Source organism: Pteropus alecto, unplaced genomic scaffold (assembly GCF_000325575.1).
Source record: "Pteropus alecto unplaced genomic scaffold, ASM32557v1 scaffold987, whole genome shotgun sequence".
In the NCBI taxonomy this organism is placed as follows: Eukaryota; Metazoa; Chordata; class Mammalia; order Chiroptera; family Pteropodidae; genus Pteropus; species Pteropus alecto.
In genome coordinates this window covers 46,848-63,178 of record NW_006439219.1, presented here as the reverse complement: position 1 = coordinate 63,178, position 16,331 = coordinate 46,848, and the positions used below count along the sequence as shown (strand labels likewise).

At 61.9% G+C, this 16,331-nt stretch overlaps 1 protein-coding gene across 2 annotated transcripts in view; it reads left to right on the top strand.

Moving 5' to 3' along the window:
• Positions 1-16,325, top strand: part of PPP2R3B (protein phosphatase 2 regulatory subunit B''beta) — a 33,749-nt gene extending 17,424 nt beyond the window's left edge. For both annotated transcript variants that reach the window (XM_025050037.1, XM_006916494.2), the window contains 11 exons: positions 6,864-6,967; positions 7,138-7,240; positions 8,336-8,410; positions 9,671-9,757; positions 10,244-10,400; positions 11,907-11,955; positions 12,267-12,356; positions 12,621-12,796; positions 13,761-13,879; positions 14,002-14,108; positions 15,752-16,325. In XM_025050037.1, the coding sequence (XP_024905805.1) occupies positions 6,864-6,967; positions 7,138-7,240; positions 8,336-8,410; positions 9,671-9,757; positions 10,244-10,400; positions 11,907-11,955; positions 12,267-12,356; positions 12,621-12,796; positions 13,761-13,879; positions 14,002-14,108; positions 15,752-15,902 (1,218 nt within the window). In that variant the 3' untranslated portion in view covers positions 15,903-16,325. The remainder of the gene's footprint in view (positions 1-6,863; positions 6,968-7,137; positions 7,241-8,335; positions 8,411-9,670; positions 9,758-10,243; positions 10,401-11,906; positions 11,956-12,266; positions 12,357-12,620; positions 12,797-13,760; positions 13,880-14,001; positions 14,109-15,751) is intronic.
• The last annotated feature ends 6 nt before the right edge of the window (positions 16,326-16,331 follow it).

Below are 16,331 nucleotides of genomic sequence, written 5' to 3'. Positions count from 1 at the left end.
TTCCCCTGCCTGTCATCCCAACCGCCTTAAGCCTCCTGTGGGAAACCCCTAACCACCTCGCGTGCGCGTGCGCGTTCTGGCTGCCTCAGGTCATCGGAGCCTCCCGTGTGCTGTCGGGTCCGGCGTCTCTCTCGGGCACATGTCCGGGCCGCGTGCCCGAGCCCACTCCCCCCGCTGCACGGCGTGCGTGCGTTTCTCCACCGCCGGGCGTTGGGGTGGTCCGCCCAACAGCAGACATCGGTGCAGATATTCACGTTTCTCTGCGCCGTGCTCCCCCGCAGTGGGATGGACGCGTTGCTGGTCACACTGGTTTAGCTTCCAGTGTCACATCCAAGAAATCGCTGCCGCATCCAGGCTCAGCGGTGAGCGCTCGCTGTCTGCGCGCTGCAGCTCTCGCAGCTGTCTCGGTCTGGTGGACGCTCACGTGTCGGGTCCAGTTCACCGTCTGCAGGGGAAAAGTCCGCCACCGTTCTTCCCAAGCTGCAGGGTCTCGGCCCCTGCGCAGGGAACCGGCTGACCGACGTGCCGGGTTCAGCTCCGGATTCCGAGTCTGGGCCGTGGCCCGTATCGTCGTGCAGCGCCAGCTCCCCACAGATCTGCCGCCACGGCCTCGTGCCAAGCTCCGAAGTCGGGATGTGTCAGGCTCCGACCGTGGCCTTCCAGGTCAACTTTTACGTTTGGGCTCCCTCGCAAGGCCACGTGGATGTTAGGGTCCACTTGTCACTTCCTGCAGTGGTGCAGCGGGGTCCCAGTGGGGGTGCGTTGCTCTGGAGATCATTTGGGGGGTTGTGGTGTTGACTCGTCCTCCGCCTGTGTTCCTGGAGGCTCTTCCCATCCCGTCAGAGTTTCACTTGCCTCAGAGAAGGTTTTGTAGTTTTCAGGTATAAGTTGCATGTCTTTTGTTTAATTCGTTGCAAAGTATTTTATCATTTGCCCATTTTTATGCTGTTACAGGTGAAATTTATTTTCAGACTGCTCACTGCAGGTGTTGAAAACTGCAGTTGATTTTCGTGCATTGATCTGGTACCTGCAGCCCTTCCGAACTGTGAGCTCTGTTCGTTTCCGGCGCGTCCTTCAGGGTTTCATGGGTCCGTCATCTCGTCGCCTGTGCGAGGACTTGTCTCAGCTGCTCCCTCCCAGCGTGGGCGGCTCGTGCGTCTTGGTCCCCTCTGTAGTTATTCTTTCGATTCAGTGCGCTAATACCGGCGTTAATTGTTCCAGCAGTGAAGCCGCCTTGCAGTCCTGGAGTAAATCCCCCTTGGTCACGGCGTGTCACCTTCTTATGTGCTGCTGGATTCTGTTTGCTGGCATTTTGCTGAGGATTTGCGCATCTGCGTTTCTGAGACGCTGGCACTTTCCTTGTTGCTCCTGTGTCTGCTTCAGGTTAGGGTAGCACTGGCCTTAGCACGTGTGGGGACAGGGTTCCCTTCTGTTAGGGACGGCGTTTTCTAAAGCACGTGGAAAGTTTTGTTTCATAAGTTTGTGGAAACGCACATGGTTTAAGGTCAAATCTAAAAAGCAGGCATCTTCAGCTGGGCCCACGTTCTGTCCGTCTGTTGACTGTTTCCTTCCTCCCTGGTCAGTGAGAGGTTTCCTAGCGTTGCTTGTACTGTTGTTGATGTGTAACGCGTGCAGATGCGAACCCGCGCACGCAGGTGAGCACGTGCCCACGTTTAATTTCTCCCCTTGGGTAAGCAGTAGTGTACTAGTCTACCCCTGGGTGGTTTTGGTGAACGTGACATCTTGGAGGTCACTGCATGTCACTACGGGCAGGCCTCATTTTGCTCCATAGTCTGGAACCGTGAAAATGGCCATGGAGTCAGTCTCACTCAGTGGGAAAGATTTTGAGTGTTTTGTAACATTTAAAGTGTTTGTTGAAACGTTAAAAACTGTCTTATGGTTGGTTATAGATGTGTAAAAAAGTGAAAAAATACTCAGGCTGACGTTTAGTGCCTGGCCTTGACCCACGACAGAATCAGCAGCTCTCCGTTCCTGTCTCCGTGGACAGCATGGCAGAGTCCACCTGGGCCTGGGCCGTGCGCACGGGCAGTTCCCACGCCACTGCTCAACCGTGCACCCCAGCCCCCCACCGCCTGTGCCCGGCGCTGCGGGGTGTCCGAGGCCCCGTGGTGGGGGTGCGTCTGCCACCACCCCCTTTTTTTCTTTCCCTCACAGCTGCCTTTGCATTGCAAACGTGCCATCACCGAGGCTTCCAGCTCCCGACTCGGCCTGGAGCCCTGGGGCCACACGCCGTCCCCACACAGCCGTCCCCTCCAGTCACGTCCTGCACGCCACACCATGCTTCCTCCGGTGGCCGCACCGGTCACCTGTCTGGACGTCCATCTGAGCTGCTAGGTCCAGGGTCGAGCTGCTCCTTGGCCTGTGTCTGGATAAAAGGACAGCTTTGGCGGTAAAAGCAGTTTTCACATTTTCGTTGGGGCCTCCAAGAGAACCAGGGTGACCTGGAGTGTCACCCAGCTGGGGTGCTGTTGACAGCTACCTGTTTTCTTACAAATTTTTCTCCTGCTGGGGTACGAGGGGCAGCCCTGCCACCAGGCAGCTGCTGTGCGTGGACCGCAGAGCAGACGCGCAGGGGCAGGTCCCTGTGGACAGGGGCCCCTTGCGCTTGCTTTCCAGGGGCCGCGCCCTGTACCAGCACTCGCACGTCCTGTGCCGAGGTGGCTGGCACCGGAGCCATGTCGCGGGGGACCGGCGTGGCTTCACCAAGCACGGCCACCGGTGTGGCAAGCGGGAGGCCTGCACGGGGCGTGGCACCCTCACCCCTGCCCCGTCTTAGGGACCGTCAGCCTCCGAGCGTGAGGCGCGGTAGCAGCTGCGGGGTTTTCATAGATGCCCTTGCGAGCTCCTTTCTATTTCCAGTCCGCTGGGAGCTCTTTTCCTCTTTAAAGTCGTGCCTCTGTGGGCAGTGCTGCTGTGCACACACCGTGGTGGCCGTGTGGGTTCCCTTCCTTCGTCTGCGACAGCGTGAATTATCGGTCCCGCTGCACAGCCGTGCGTCCTTGGAGAAGTCCCGTTTCCTCCTTTCTCTGCGCTTTCAGGTTCTGATCACCGGCGTCTCGTCAGGGCTGTAGGTTCACCGGAGACGCTGCTCTGCAGTTTCCTCTGTTCTGTGGCTGGCTGGGTGCCAGGGCGGCTGGCTTCGCAGTCGGAGGGGAAATGTCCCTCGTTCTTCTCTGTTCTGGACGCACTCGCTTAGAATCGGTGTCATTTTTAGTTCATCGGTGGAGTGTGCCAGTCTGCCACGGAGGTTGGGGTCTTCTGTCTGGGAAGGACCGAACGCGGCGTCAGTTTCTCCCGGCAGACACGTCGCGTGAGCCACGATGCTGTGCGTCTGCCGAAGGTCCTGTCCCGTGCTGAGCCGGGGAGTTGACTGGCATAATGTTCTTTGTCAGATTCCACCCTTTCGCGGTCTGCGCTGACGCCCTCTCTGCCATCTCTGGCGTTGTTGTTGCTGTGTCTTTTCCCCTGTTCTCCATCACTTTGGCCAGAAATGCATTTTTCTGGTCTGTCCCAAGAACTTGCTTTCATTTCTAGTGATTTTTTCCTAATGATTTCCTATCACGTTGATTTCCAGTCTTTATCATTTCCTGTCTTCTGCTGCCATAGGTTTAGCTTCTCTCTGCGGCCACTCGGCGAGGCGGCTTTGCCCAGGGGAGCGCTCTGTGCTGTATGTCCTGCGGGGGGCTGGTACCCTGCCCCCCACGGCCGCGCAGGTCCTCACCTTCACCCACGGCGCCTGCATTCCAGTTTGTCTGGTGGTTTCTCCTCTGCCCCACAAGCTATTTAGAATTTCATCATCTCCTTTTTCAAAACGTGCAGCTTCTTTGGACACTGTCCTCTCGTTGCTTTCTGACTTGGACGTGCGGGCTGGGGGACAGCGACTCCAGTCCGCTTCCGCGGGCCCAGACGCGGCCCTGCGCCGGGTCAGCGGCCGCGAGCGTGGATGTGGGTCCCGCTCCCCAGTGTCGGGTTGTGCCCTCAGTTCCAGTGTTTCAAACGTTTCCGTTTCCGCAGATTCTGTACTCGTTTTGTCCATTATGGGTCTAAAGGGTGGTGCCGAGCTTGGCCACACTGGCTGGGGTTTGCTCCTGTCCTGGGCAGTGGGCTCTCTGCACCTGGCACCTGTCCGGGGGCGTGCCCTGCTGGTGTGGCCCGTGGGGCGTGGCCTGCCAGGACGAGGCCGGGTGCATGCGGCGTCACCCATGGCGGAGAGCACAGACCGCAGGGCACGCACTGCGCACGCACCGTGACGGACCACAGTGCCGTTGTCAGCCCAGTCCTCAGGCCAGTGAGCTCACACACCCACGTGACCACCGTGCACCACAGCGAGTGCCATCCCCGTGCCCACCGCCAGTGCCCCTCGAGGTGCAAGAGCAGCTCCCCAGCGCTGCCCGTGACCCTTCCTCGCTGGGCCCCCACGGCGCATGCACCTTCCCCCCGTTCCCGGCTGCAGCCCGCGTCGTTCCACCTGGGGCGTCTGGTGAAGTCACCAGGAATACCTCGGCCACATCTTCACAGCTGTGAGGCTCACCTGTGCAGGTGTCCTCCTTAGAGGACAGTCGGTGTCCTTGGGGTCTGTGAGGGTCACCCTCAGCGGACACTGCCAGCCCGCGTCCCCGGGCGGCTGTGGCCCGTCCCCTGCGCTGTGCGCCCTAGCCAGCAGCTGCCGTGCTGGGCGTGGCCGTCGCACGCGTGCGTGCTGCCGTCCCGCACACTCAGCCCCTGCCCCCTGAGCGTCGCTGTCGCCATGGAGCCTGCCTTCCGCCCGCTGGCGCCTTGTTCTTTCCTTGGGGCCTGTGCACGTCCGTCGGTCGCTGTTGCGTGTCTGTTCTGTTGCTGTGCTGTTTTTAGGAACCCCGCATGTGAGGCGTGTGACGGACACGGCCTCGTAGACCTTCCGCAGGCCGGGGCGTTCGTGTGCGGGTCCCGTCTGCCGTTGACCTGCTCTGTGTCCTGGGGGAGGGGCCGGTGCTCCAGCGTGTCCTCCAGGAGCGGGGCCCATGCGGCAGGCTTTGCCCTTTGACCCGGCATGCTCCTGCAAAGATCGTTCCTTCCCACCGAGGGTTGAGTGTGAGGTCGGCCCCTGGGCCCCGGGGCCCTGTCCCCTGTCCCCTCCCAGGCGCGTGCCCGTCCCGCCTCGCCTGACACAGCCTTCAGCGCGGTAAGTCTTGAGTAGCTTGTTAAAGTGAGCGCGGCTGTCTCTACAGAACAGACAGACAAAGCACCATGCTGAGCGCTGACTGCCGTGCGTCCAGCCCACGCGTGGGGTCGCATGCGGAGTCACTGACCCGAGACGGAGCTCAGTCCCACCCGCGGGAGTCCCTCTCCTGCGGGCTCTGCAGTTTCTCCTTGCAGAGATGGCTCGTGCGTTTTGGGTTAGATTTATTTGTGGGATGAGTTTTTTCCATGCGTTGGACGTGTGGCACTGTCAGGAATGTCGTCTTCCAGTTGCTCGCTGCCAACGCGTTGACGCTACTCCCCGCTCGTGCGCCGTCCTTGGCGGATTCTCCTGCTGTGTAGCTCGGGCTCGGTGCACGCCGCGCGCCGCGTGAGGCAGGGTGACCTCCGGGCGCTCCGCCTCTTGCTGTCCCCCTCTGTGTCTGTCACCTCTCCCGCCCTGGCACCCGGGCTGGCCTCTTCCCGCCGCGCTCCAGGAGGGAGGTCACGGCTGCCCCGTGTCCGACGCGAGCTGCAAGAGTCTGTGGACGGTCGTCGTCACAACGTGCTGTTCCCTCTCTTCCCAGTCGGCTGGGCTGTGGCGTCAGCGGTGGCTCTGTTTTTATTGCTGAATGCAGCACGCTCATGTGTGTTGTGGGTAGGGTTTTGCGTGCGAGTTCGCGAACGGGGACTGGCCTGTGGTTTTCCTCGTGACCTTGACCTGCTTCAGGCTCTAGGATGTGCAGCTTCAAACGAGAACCGGGAAGTGTCCCTTACGTTCATTCTCGGGAAGCGTCTCTGCGATCCGTGCGGCTTCTTCCGTGGACGGTGCAGGTCACTGGCAAAGCCTCTGCAGCTGGAATTCTCGCTGTGGGAAACTTAAATGACGGGTTCACATCCTTGAAGCAGTATAGAGCTGTTCCGTTTTTCTTTTGTGTCACTGTGGGTTACACGCATAGTCCAGCCATCTGTCCCTTCAGCTCAGTAGCTGCGTTCGTTGCCATAAAGTTACACACAGTATCCACTTCCTGCCTGCCTAGTGCCCTGGGACCTGATGTGGCCGCTGACGTTGGCATTTTGTGTTTTCTTCTGTCCTCAGAGAGTTTTGCTAAGGGGTGATTCACTGTTTAAAATCTTTTCAAAGAGCTGACTTTGGGTTTTATTGATTTTCTGTGTTAAGTATTTGCTGCTTTGTCTTTCATGTGTGCTTTATAATTTTTCCATCTTTTTTTACTTGTGTGAGGTAGAAGTTCAGAGCGCTGACTTCAGCCTCCTTTCCTGCGGCACGTGTCTGACGCGGGGCACGTGTGTGATGCAGGGAGCGGCAGCCTGGTCACCGCGGTGTTCCCTGAGGTGTAGTCAACTGTCGCATTCACAGTGCTCTAGTTTACCTCATTGTCGTCTCACCTGTGGGTGCTCAGAAGCTGCTTCATGTCCAGAGTTGGGGATCTGCCCATTGGCATTGCTGACCTACCTTGTCCCACTTGGGATGTGGTCTGTCCCAGCAGCCCTGACCCCTTGGCGGCATCGCGTGGGACAGCCGGAGAAGCCTGTGTCACCTCCCTGGCTGCAGGGGTCCGCGGGCCTCCGACAGTAGTGTCCGTTGGCTGTGTTGCGGGGAACCTCGAGGTGGGTGCCGGGGCCGGGGCCCCGGCCCCGTGGCTGACCCCTTCCTCCCCCCACAGGCATGTGGCTGCCCCCTCTACTGGAAGGGACCTCTCTTCTGTGGAGCCGGCGGGGAACGCACCGGCTCCGTCTCTGTGCACAAGTTCGTCGCCATGTGGAGGAAGTGAGTCCGGGGTCGCCGGGGCGGGGTGGGCACGGCAGGGGGCGACACCGCGGTCCTTCTGCAGCCCCCTCCCGTTTGCGCCCCATGTGGCCGAGCCTGAGCCCCAGGCTGCGGCAGGCCCTGTGGTCGCCCGTGTGTGAGGACATGCAGACGCCCTCTGCGCTTCCCAGGGTCCTGCAGAACTGTCACGACGACGCTGCCCGGTTCGTCCACCTGCTCATGAGCCCCGGCTGCAACTACCTGGTGCAGGAGGACTTCATCCCCTTCCTGCAGGTACAGCTCCCGGAAACACCTTGCGCCTCCTGAAGGCACAGCGCTCGTCTACACCGCACCCACCTCACCCCCGTCTACACCCACCCACCTCACCCCCGTCTACACCGCAACCACCTCACCTCCCGTCTACACCGCACGCACCTCACCCCATCTACACGGCATGCACCTTACCCCTCGTCTACAGCTCACACACCTCACCCGTCTACACCGCACCCACCTCACCCCCGTCTACACCGCACCCACCTCACCCCTTCCTGCAGGTGCAGCTCCCATCTACACCGTATGCCTTTTCGCAGGCACAGCGCTCGTGTACACCATTTGCACCTCACCCCTTGTCTACAGCTCACACACCTCACCGTGCCCTTGTCTACATGGCACACACCTCACCCCCTTGTCTACACTGCATGCACCTCACCCCGTGTATACGGCACGCACCTCACCCCATCATCTGTGCTGCATGGACCTGGAGTCTGACCCCTCCCGTGGGTGACGCCTCCCATGAAGCTAGTTTGACGAGTGGCCATTCTGACCTGCGGGACAGGAGGGCGCAGACACTTCTTGTTCTGTCCCCATGGGCCATGGAGGGCCTGAGACATAGGGAAGGCTGGCCCTGGGCACGGGCCTTTCTGCCTAAAACAGGTCACAGTGTCGCAGGAGCTGGCGTCTCCCACGCGAGTCTCTACTGTGAAACAGTTCAGTGCGTGTCGCAGCCGGGAGGTGACGGCAGCGGCTCCATTAAGGGTTAGAAGACGCTCACTCAGTTGTCACGAGGAACCGAAGCCGCCAGCGCCGTCCCAGCGGGGTGGTCCGAGGGCCCCTGTCCTGTGATTGTGGCGGTCCATCGCGTGTGGCTAGTTCAGTTTTGCGTGGACGGCGCATCGGTCCTCGTGTGTCTGTGATCAGTGACCCTGCTGTGAGAGGCAGGGTGACAGCTGTCACCTCGGGTGCCGGGCGTGTCCTGGGCCCGGGTCGGCTGGCCGGCTGCAGTCGCCTGACATGGCCCCCCGGAGGCCGCAGTGTGGCTGGATGTTTGCAGACCGGGCCGGGCCAGAGGCCCAGGCGCGGCCCCGCACTGACCGCTGTGCCCGTGCGCAGGACGTGGTGGACACGCACCCCGGGCTGGCTTTCCTGAAGGAGGCGGCGGACTTCCACTCTCGCTACATCACCACGGTGAGTACCTCGCCTGCTGCTTCCTAGGTGCCCAGGGCCGGCCGGCCGACAGCCTGCGGAGGGGCACCCCGTGTGCTCGCCCGGACACAAAACACCGGGCCCTGCTCTGGGGCCCGCGCCAAGGGGCTGCGGGCAGCCGTGTCTAACCGACACCCAGCAGGCGCGCTCTCCACCGCCCGGTGGCCCTCGCTGCACACCTGGCATCATGCTGGTGTGGGGCGGGCACGAGGGGGACGCGCCACGGACCCTGCCTTCTCCCCGGCACCCAGCCAGAAAGGCTGGCCTGGGGCCACGCAGCATGCGGGACGTTTTAGCGTTAGGGGAGCACACTCGCCAGTTCCCAAATCACTGTGCTCTCCAAGCATCATGCGCTGGGCACTGACCGGGCCTGAGGACACAGCGGATGGCACGGCCGAGCCCTGTCCCGGGCTCCCCCAGTCAGAGCACAGCCTGGGACACAGGTCTCACTCTTGTCCCCGGACATCCACCTACACACCAGGCCCACACGCAGCATGCTGCTCTGGGCAGCCCAGTGTGTGCCGTGGGCTCTGGCTGGGAGCACCCGGCGTCCCCTGACACACAGGGTACACACGTGAGGAGCCCCGTGTGTCATGGGGCCACACACTCAGTGTGTCTCGCTGTCACCGTCTCTGCACCGGCAGCTTCCTGTGTTGACTGTAAATGAGGCTGTGTATTGATATGTAGGGCACTGCATGCGCACATTCTGTCCCCACTACCCAGGGACAAATGAGGGGGCCTCCTAGGGTGGGACATCTTAGTTGAGGACAGGTGAAGGACCATCCTAGATGAGAACAGGTGAGGGGCCATCCTGGGACCAGGACAGGTGAGAAAATGCCCAATGTGAGGACAGGTGAGGGGACGTCCTAGGACGGGACAGGTCAGGACAGGTGAGGACAGGTGCGGGCGTCTTCATCTGCCGAGCCTTGCGCACACACCGGGCCTCACTGCGTAGTCGGAGCTGTCAGTCCAGCCTTGACTGTGTTCTTTTCACTCAGTGCTCAGTGTTGGTGGAAGTTTAGGGCGTTGTGACTTTGGTTTAACCACTTGCTGTGAGGACTTCCAGCCCCGGCGGACTGTCTACCGCCCCATGCCTGCCCCGGCAGCCCGTCCTGCCGTGGCGCGCGCCCACCGCATCTGCGGCCCACCTGTGTCCTTCGTGCGGGGCGGGCGCCCTCTGCCGGCGACGTGGCGGTCCTGCAGCCCGGAGACCCGGGCCGGTCTGACACCGCATTCCCGCAGGTCATTCAGAGGATCTTCTACACGGTCAACCGGTCCTGGTCCGGGAGGATCACGTGCGCAGAGCTGCGGAGGAGCACCTTCCTGCAGGTGGGCCGGCGAGGGGGCGGGGCCTCCTGACGCGGCCACGCACCTTCTGTCCGTCCTTCCACGCATCACCTGTCTGTGCATCTTTCTGTCCTTCCATGCGTCACCCATCTGCTTCTCCGGCCATCTGTTCACGCTTTTATCCAGCCTTCCACACGTCATGCACTGCCCATCCGCCCATCCACCCATCCAGGAGGCACGGCCCGTGGGAATAGGGGTGCGGAGTGGGGTGGGGGGGCGCCCCTGGCGCCAAGGTTCAGTGCATGCCGGGTAATGAGCCCGGGGCGCTGAGCTGCCCGTGCCCACGGCCCCAGCCATGCGGCATTCGCGCTCCAAGCGCTGGCCCCACAGCCCACACACAGCCCTGACCGCGGTGCAGCGCCCCGGCCCCTTGAGCAGGTCCCGCCCAGCTCTGCGCCCTCCGCAGGCCCGTGCGAGGTCCCCGGGGCGCCCGCAGGAGCCGCAGGCCTTTCGCGGTTTCCTTGGCAGAACGTGGCGCTGCTGGAAGAGGAAGCGGACATCAACCAGCTGACAGACTTCTTCTCCTACGAGCACTTCTACGTCATCTATTGCAAGTTCTGGGAGCTGGACACTGACCACGACCTGCTCATCGACGCGCAGGACCTGGCACGGCACAACGACCATGGTGAGCGCCGGCCCTGCGCGGTGGCGCGCACTCGCCCGCTCTCGGGGGCGAGGCCTGCCGCCTCGCAGCCGGCCGTGTCCTCCCCACCGCCCCTCCTGGGGCCGCCTGTGGCTGCAGGACACACAGCAGACACAGGGTGCACAGGCACATAGGTCCCTGCAGCCTCTCCACCGCGAGACGGGGCGGGGACATGGGGCGGGGACATGGGGCGGGGACATGGGGCCTGCAGCAGGCAGGCATGGAGCCAGTGTGCGCCTGTTGTCAGGACCCCTGCACACCTGACCAGGGCACCTCACCCAGGTCTCCTTGGTCTGTCCCCGGGTATCGGGGACTGTCCTACCAGTTCTCAGACCAGCAGGGTGACAGCAAAGTATCTCAGGGCCTCACTCCCTCCAGAGGGTCCAGGGGACAGTCCTTCCTGCCCCTTCTAGCTTGTGGGGTCTCCAGGCGTCCCTGGGCTGGTGGCCATGTCCCTCCCATCTCTGCCTCCATCTCCACATGGCTTCTCCTCTGTGTCTGTGTCACTTCGTCAGTCTCTTACAAGGACACTGTCACTGGGTGTAGGGCCACCTGCTCCAGGAGGACTCATCTCAGACCCTTCACTTAGTCACATCCACAAAGACCCTGTTTCCAGACAAGGCCCCATGCTGAGATCCTGAGGATCAGGACACGGACCTCTCTTTTTGGGGGACACAGTTCAGCCTGTAACACCACCCAGTCCTTCCCATCAGGAGTGGCTTTCATTGAGTTGGGGTGATTCGGGATGGGGAGAGACTGTGTCTTCATTTCCCCGTCTTGTGGGCATAGCTGTGGATTGAATTGTGTCCCTCAAAATTTGTATGTTGGAGCCATCACCCCCAGGACCTCAGAACGTGGCCGGATATGGAGATAGGTCTTTACAGCAGGGATCAAGGTACAATGGGGTCAGCAAGGCGGGCCTTGATCCAATAGGACTGTGTCCTTGTAAGAGGAGTGGACGGGAACACAGACACACACACAGGGATGAGCATGCGAGGACACGGGGAAAAGGCAGCATCCACACACCAGAGAGAGGCCCCAGCACAAACAGACCTTGATGAGACCTTGACTTCAGACGTCCAGACCCCAAGACGAGGAGGGGTAAATCCCGCCGTCTGAGCCACCCCGTCTGGGGTCCCCGTGATGGTGGCCCAGCACAGAAACGCAGCGGCCCTCACGTTCACCCTGGTAGCCGCCTCGCAGGCAGTGCGTTCGCTCTCATCAGCAGCAAGGGCGGCCGGAAGCGGAGCGTCTCAGGCCGGGACCACAAGCGTGTGCTCACAGTCGCACCGTCAGGGTTCCCGGGTCAGCTTCTCTCACCTGTGGCTCTGACTGGGGCTCCGGCCCCTGGGACTGGGACCGGAAAGCCCTGGCGGGTCCCGGGGTGGCGTGTGCCGGAGCTCGGGGTCCCGGGGTGCTGCCCACGGGCGTCTGAGGCGACGGCAGGTGCTGGCCCCGGGCGGCTCACGGCTCACTCCTCCTTCACAGCCATATCCACCAAGATGATCGAGAGGGTCTTCTCGGGAGCGGTGACACGGTACGTGTGTCCCGCAGGCGCCTGTGTGTCTGCTGGCCGCAGTGTGTGGTGTGCGCGTCCAGTTCCGTCTCACACCCTGACACAAGCTTGTCGTGTTCTGAGTAAGGGGGGCCACGTGCTGCTGTCACACCAGGTCATAGGGAGGACACACAGCTGTCACACGAGATCATAAATGAGGGGACACACCTTTGTCGCGTGAGGTCATGAGGAAGGGGGACACACGCGTCACAGGAAGGGGTGGGCAGGGGTCTGCGACCTCACACTGCTCCCCCCTGACACATCTTGTCTCTCGATCCCGGCCCTGACCCCAGAGGTAGAAAGGTGCAAAAAGAAGGGAAAATAAGCTACGCTGACTTTGTCTGGTTTCTGATCTCTGAGGAAGACAAGAAAACCCCGACCAGGTAGGTGTCGGCCAGCGTCCCGGGTCCCCTGGCGGAGCAGGGCAGCATGGGCTAGTTGTCACCCCTGAGCAAGGGCGCCACCTGGGGACCATCCTGGGGGAGGTCAGTCCCAGGCAGAGGCCCCAGATGGCGTGTGTCCCAGGCGGGGTCCTCGCCTGCCAGGTTGTCCTAGGCAGCTCCTTGCCGGGTGGAGTTGGCCGGGCAGGTGGGGTCTGCGCTGAGCGGCCAGGCTGACGAGGCCCACCCTGTCCGCCGTGGCCGCAGCATCGAGTACTGGTTCCGCTGCATGGACCTGGATGGGGACGGGGCACTGTCCATGTTCGAGCTGGAGTATTTCTACGAGGAGCAGTGTCGCCGGCTGGACAGCATGGCCATCGAGGCCCTGCCCTTTGAGGACTGCCTCTGCCAGATGCTGGACCTGGTGAAGCCCCAGAACGAAGGTAACAGCTGCAGAGGACACCCTGTGAGGTGCGACACCCACTCAGGCAGGGCGTCCCTGCTCCGAGTTGGTGACCGCTGGGCGGGGCCTCAGGGAGGCTCGTACCAACTTCCTGTCGCTGGAGACAGCGCCCAGGGCAGCACCTGGGACCTCAGCCCTCTCGTCTGCTGGACAGTCACTCCGTTTTGACACAGCTCAGGGTGTGTCCCATTTCTTCCTGTTCCCCTCCGCCTTCCCATGACAGGATCCTGTCCTGTAGGGTAGGCACACATACTTTCCCTGGGCCAGGAAAGTGGCTGTCCCTGACCCCACTTCCATGTCCCCCTGTCCCTCGGTGCCAGCATCGCTCATCACGGGAGACCTAGCCTGGGACCCCTGGTGTGGGGCATGCTGCGGTCATGTGCCACTTGGCTCGGCACCTTGTCCCCAGGCAGCTTGAGTCCCAGCCCTGTGCCGTCCCCCACCCAGTACAGGGAACCCCAGGTCCACCAGGGGTGCCCTGACACCCCTCACCTGAGAAGCCCTACAAGGGGAGGCTGACGGCCGCACATGGGGGACCCAGGGACACCTGAGGTCGAAGGGACAGCGGGAGACAGTCTCTGAACTTGGACGCCTCAGTCAGTGCTGCGTTCCAGGTCCTGGAGTCCTGGTCTGGCTGTAACTGCATGGTTCTGGGGCCCCGGTCCCTCCTGTGCAGTCTCCGTTGTGTGTGTACTGCCCCCTGGTGGCCAGAGCTGCTGCCCTCCCTGTGCTCTGTCCTCTTGGGCGGCGGGAGCACATAGGACCCCAGGACTCTGCTCTGCCCCACCCGCCACCGTCCAGCCCGGAACCCCCTAGTGTCCACTTTCCACGTCAGCTTGCGTCAGAACACAGTGTCTTGCCACGTTTCTCAAGACCTGTGGCTGCACCCAAAACCCGCTTTGGAAGTGCACGCAGTGCCGTGTCTAAAGCGTCCGCCTCCTCAGGGAAGATCACGCTGCACGACCTGAAGAGCTGCAAGCTCGCCAACGTCTTCTTCGACACCTTCTTCAACATCGAGAAGTACTTGGATCACGAGCAGAGAGAGCAGGCGTCCCTGCTCAGGGTGAGCGGCCGGGCTGGGGCGCGTGCGAGGGGCGGCCTCCGAGGGCGAGCAGGCCGGGAGCGCGCGGGTGGCCCCAAAGTGGCCCAGCGGCCCGCGCACACCCTGACCCGCGTCTGATGTAGGAGAGCGAGAGCGAAGGCCCCGAGCTGTCGGACTGGGAGAAGTACGCGGCGGAGGAGTACGACATCCTGGTGGCCGAGGAGGCTGCGGGGGAGCCCTGGGAGGACGGGTGAGTGGGGGACACTTGAGGATGCAGGGGCGGCCGGGAGGGAGATGGGGACAAGGGGACGCAGGGACAGCAGGAGCCTGTTCATCTCAGTGCTAAGCAGTGTCCTCGGTTTGGTAACACAGTGGTTACTATCAGGTGATGGCATGGGGGTGGCTTTGCTTCCAGTTTCAGGCAATTTTATGAGGACAAAGCCACCATTAAACATTCACACTGCTCTCTGTGTAAGTCTCTCCCCGCTCCGTACCTGGCGGTGTCCAGGGTGAGATGCCGGTGGGCGTGGCCGTGCGGTGGGCGTGGCTCACGGGTGGGCGTCGTCGTGGGCTTGGAGTGGCTCCGTGGTGACTGCTTTTACCTGTGTAAGCACCTGCCCACTTTCTCCCAACCGGCTGCAGCACTTTGCGTCCCCAGTAGCCCGGCTGAGGGTCCACTTGCTGCACGTCCTCCCCGGAGCCGCTGCGGTGTAGTGTCTCACGTTTCAGCTGGTCCCTGCCGTGTCCTTGTCAGCCCAGTACACATGTATCTTTTGGGTGAAGCACCTCGTCTCCCATTCTTCATTTGGGGTTGGTTGGTTACCAGGTTTTTTTTCAATAACAACTTTGATATATGAATGTATTTATTTTGTGGTTATTGGATTTTAAGGGTTATGTCTTCTGGACACAAGTCCTTATGGGCCGCGTGGTTTGTTAGCATCCCTGTTTGTTACACCTTTTCATCTAACGTAGTTCTGTTCATTGTGACGAAGCGCCATTTATCAGTTTGTGGGCTTTATTTCCTGGGCTTTTGGTGTCATATCTGAGAAATCGTGGGCTAACCCAAAGCTACGAAAACTTTCTTCTAGAAGTGATAGTGCTTTCATTTACGTGTGGTCCATTACTTTTGGTCGCTGTGGGTGTGCGGGGGCACTGAGGTCTGTTTTCACACACGCAGATGTGTTTGCTCCAGCACTGTTCACGCCATCAGACAGGCTCGGCGTGCTTGCCGCGAGCCCCTGGCCGTGGGTGCGTGCTTTCCCACCTGTCCTGCTGTGTAGACGCGTGTCTGCACAGCCTGTCCTTGGTGGCAGCGTGCGCCGAGCGCTGGGGCTGAGCGCGGCAGGATATGTTGGTCCGCGTGGCGGGGTATGTTGATCAGCGTGGCGGGTGATGTTGGTCCGCGTGGCGGGATATGTTGGTCCGCGTGGCGGGTGACGGCTGACCCTCTTGGCAGTCCTAAGGCAGCGCCCCTTGTCATGCTGAGCCTCTTTTATGCAAGATACACGTGCCCTGTTCGCAGACGTCATTGGCTCCGTTTGCGAGAACTGCATGTCGTTCATGTTGTGACAGTGGCGTTTGGTGTCAGGACGCTGCCTCCTGCCCCTTCTTCTCCTGTATCTGGCAGCGTGTGTGGAGAACTGTACGTCACCCGTGGGTGGCATTCAGCAGAGCTGCGTCGGGGCCTGCAGTCAGTGACCTGTGCTCTGAGCTGGCGGCTGCCTGGGGGTCACCTGCTGGGCGGGAGGGCACCCTCCCTGGTGGGTCTGACTGCAGGAGGGGCCTCCCCGGGTCCAGGCTGCCATTCCCAGCCCCCCAGGTACCGTCCCCACGTCCCCCGGGGCGTGGGCACAGGGCCCCGCGTGGGTCTGTCTCACCTCCCGCTCCCCGCAGGTACGAGGCAGAGCTCAGCCCCGTGGAGCACAAGCTGAGCGCTCGGCGGTCTCCGCTGGCCCAGAGGCCCTTCTTCGAGGCGCCATCTGCACTGGGCTCCGTCGACCTGTACGACTACGAGTGTGGAGACGATGATCTGCCGCCCTCGTGACCATGGCCTCGAGGGACTGCCCGCAGCCATGCGCAGGGTGCAGCGGCTTCTGTGTCAAAACAAACAAAGCAGTTTGGCAGTGGGCGCGTTCACAGGAGACGAGGTGCATTGTGGGGGATGGCCAGCGTCATTTATTCGGCTCGGAGGCTGATCCGAGAGGGGCACGGAGGCGTGTCCCACCGTCCTGGACTCCACGAGGGCGACCCCCCGGGGACTCCGCGAACGCTGGCCGCCCCGCCCGCTGCCCCGCTCCTCCGCTGCACCCGGAGGCGCACCACATGCTGGCGAGGCCCTCGCGAGGGGACCGGTTTCCTCTCCAGGGGCCCCCTGCAGGGCTGGGGACCCGCACGGACTTCGGGCATCCTGAGTCCGGAGCTTGCAGGAGCTGGCGCCTCCGCCTGCGCATCCCCGGGCTCAGGGGCTGCGCCA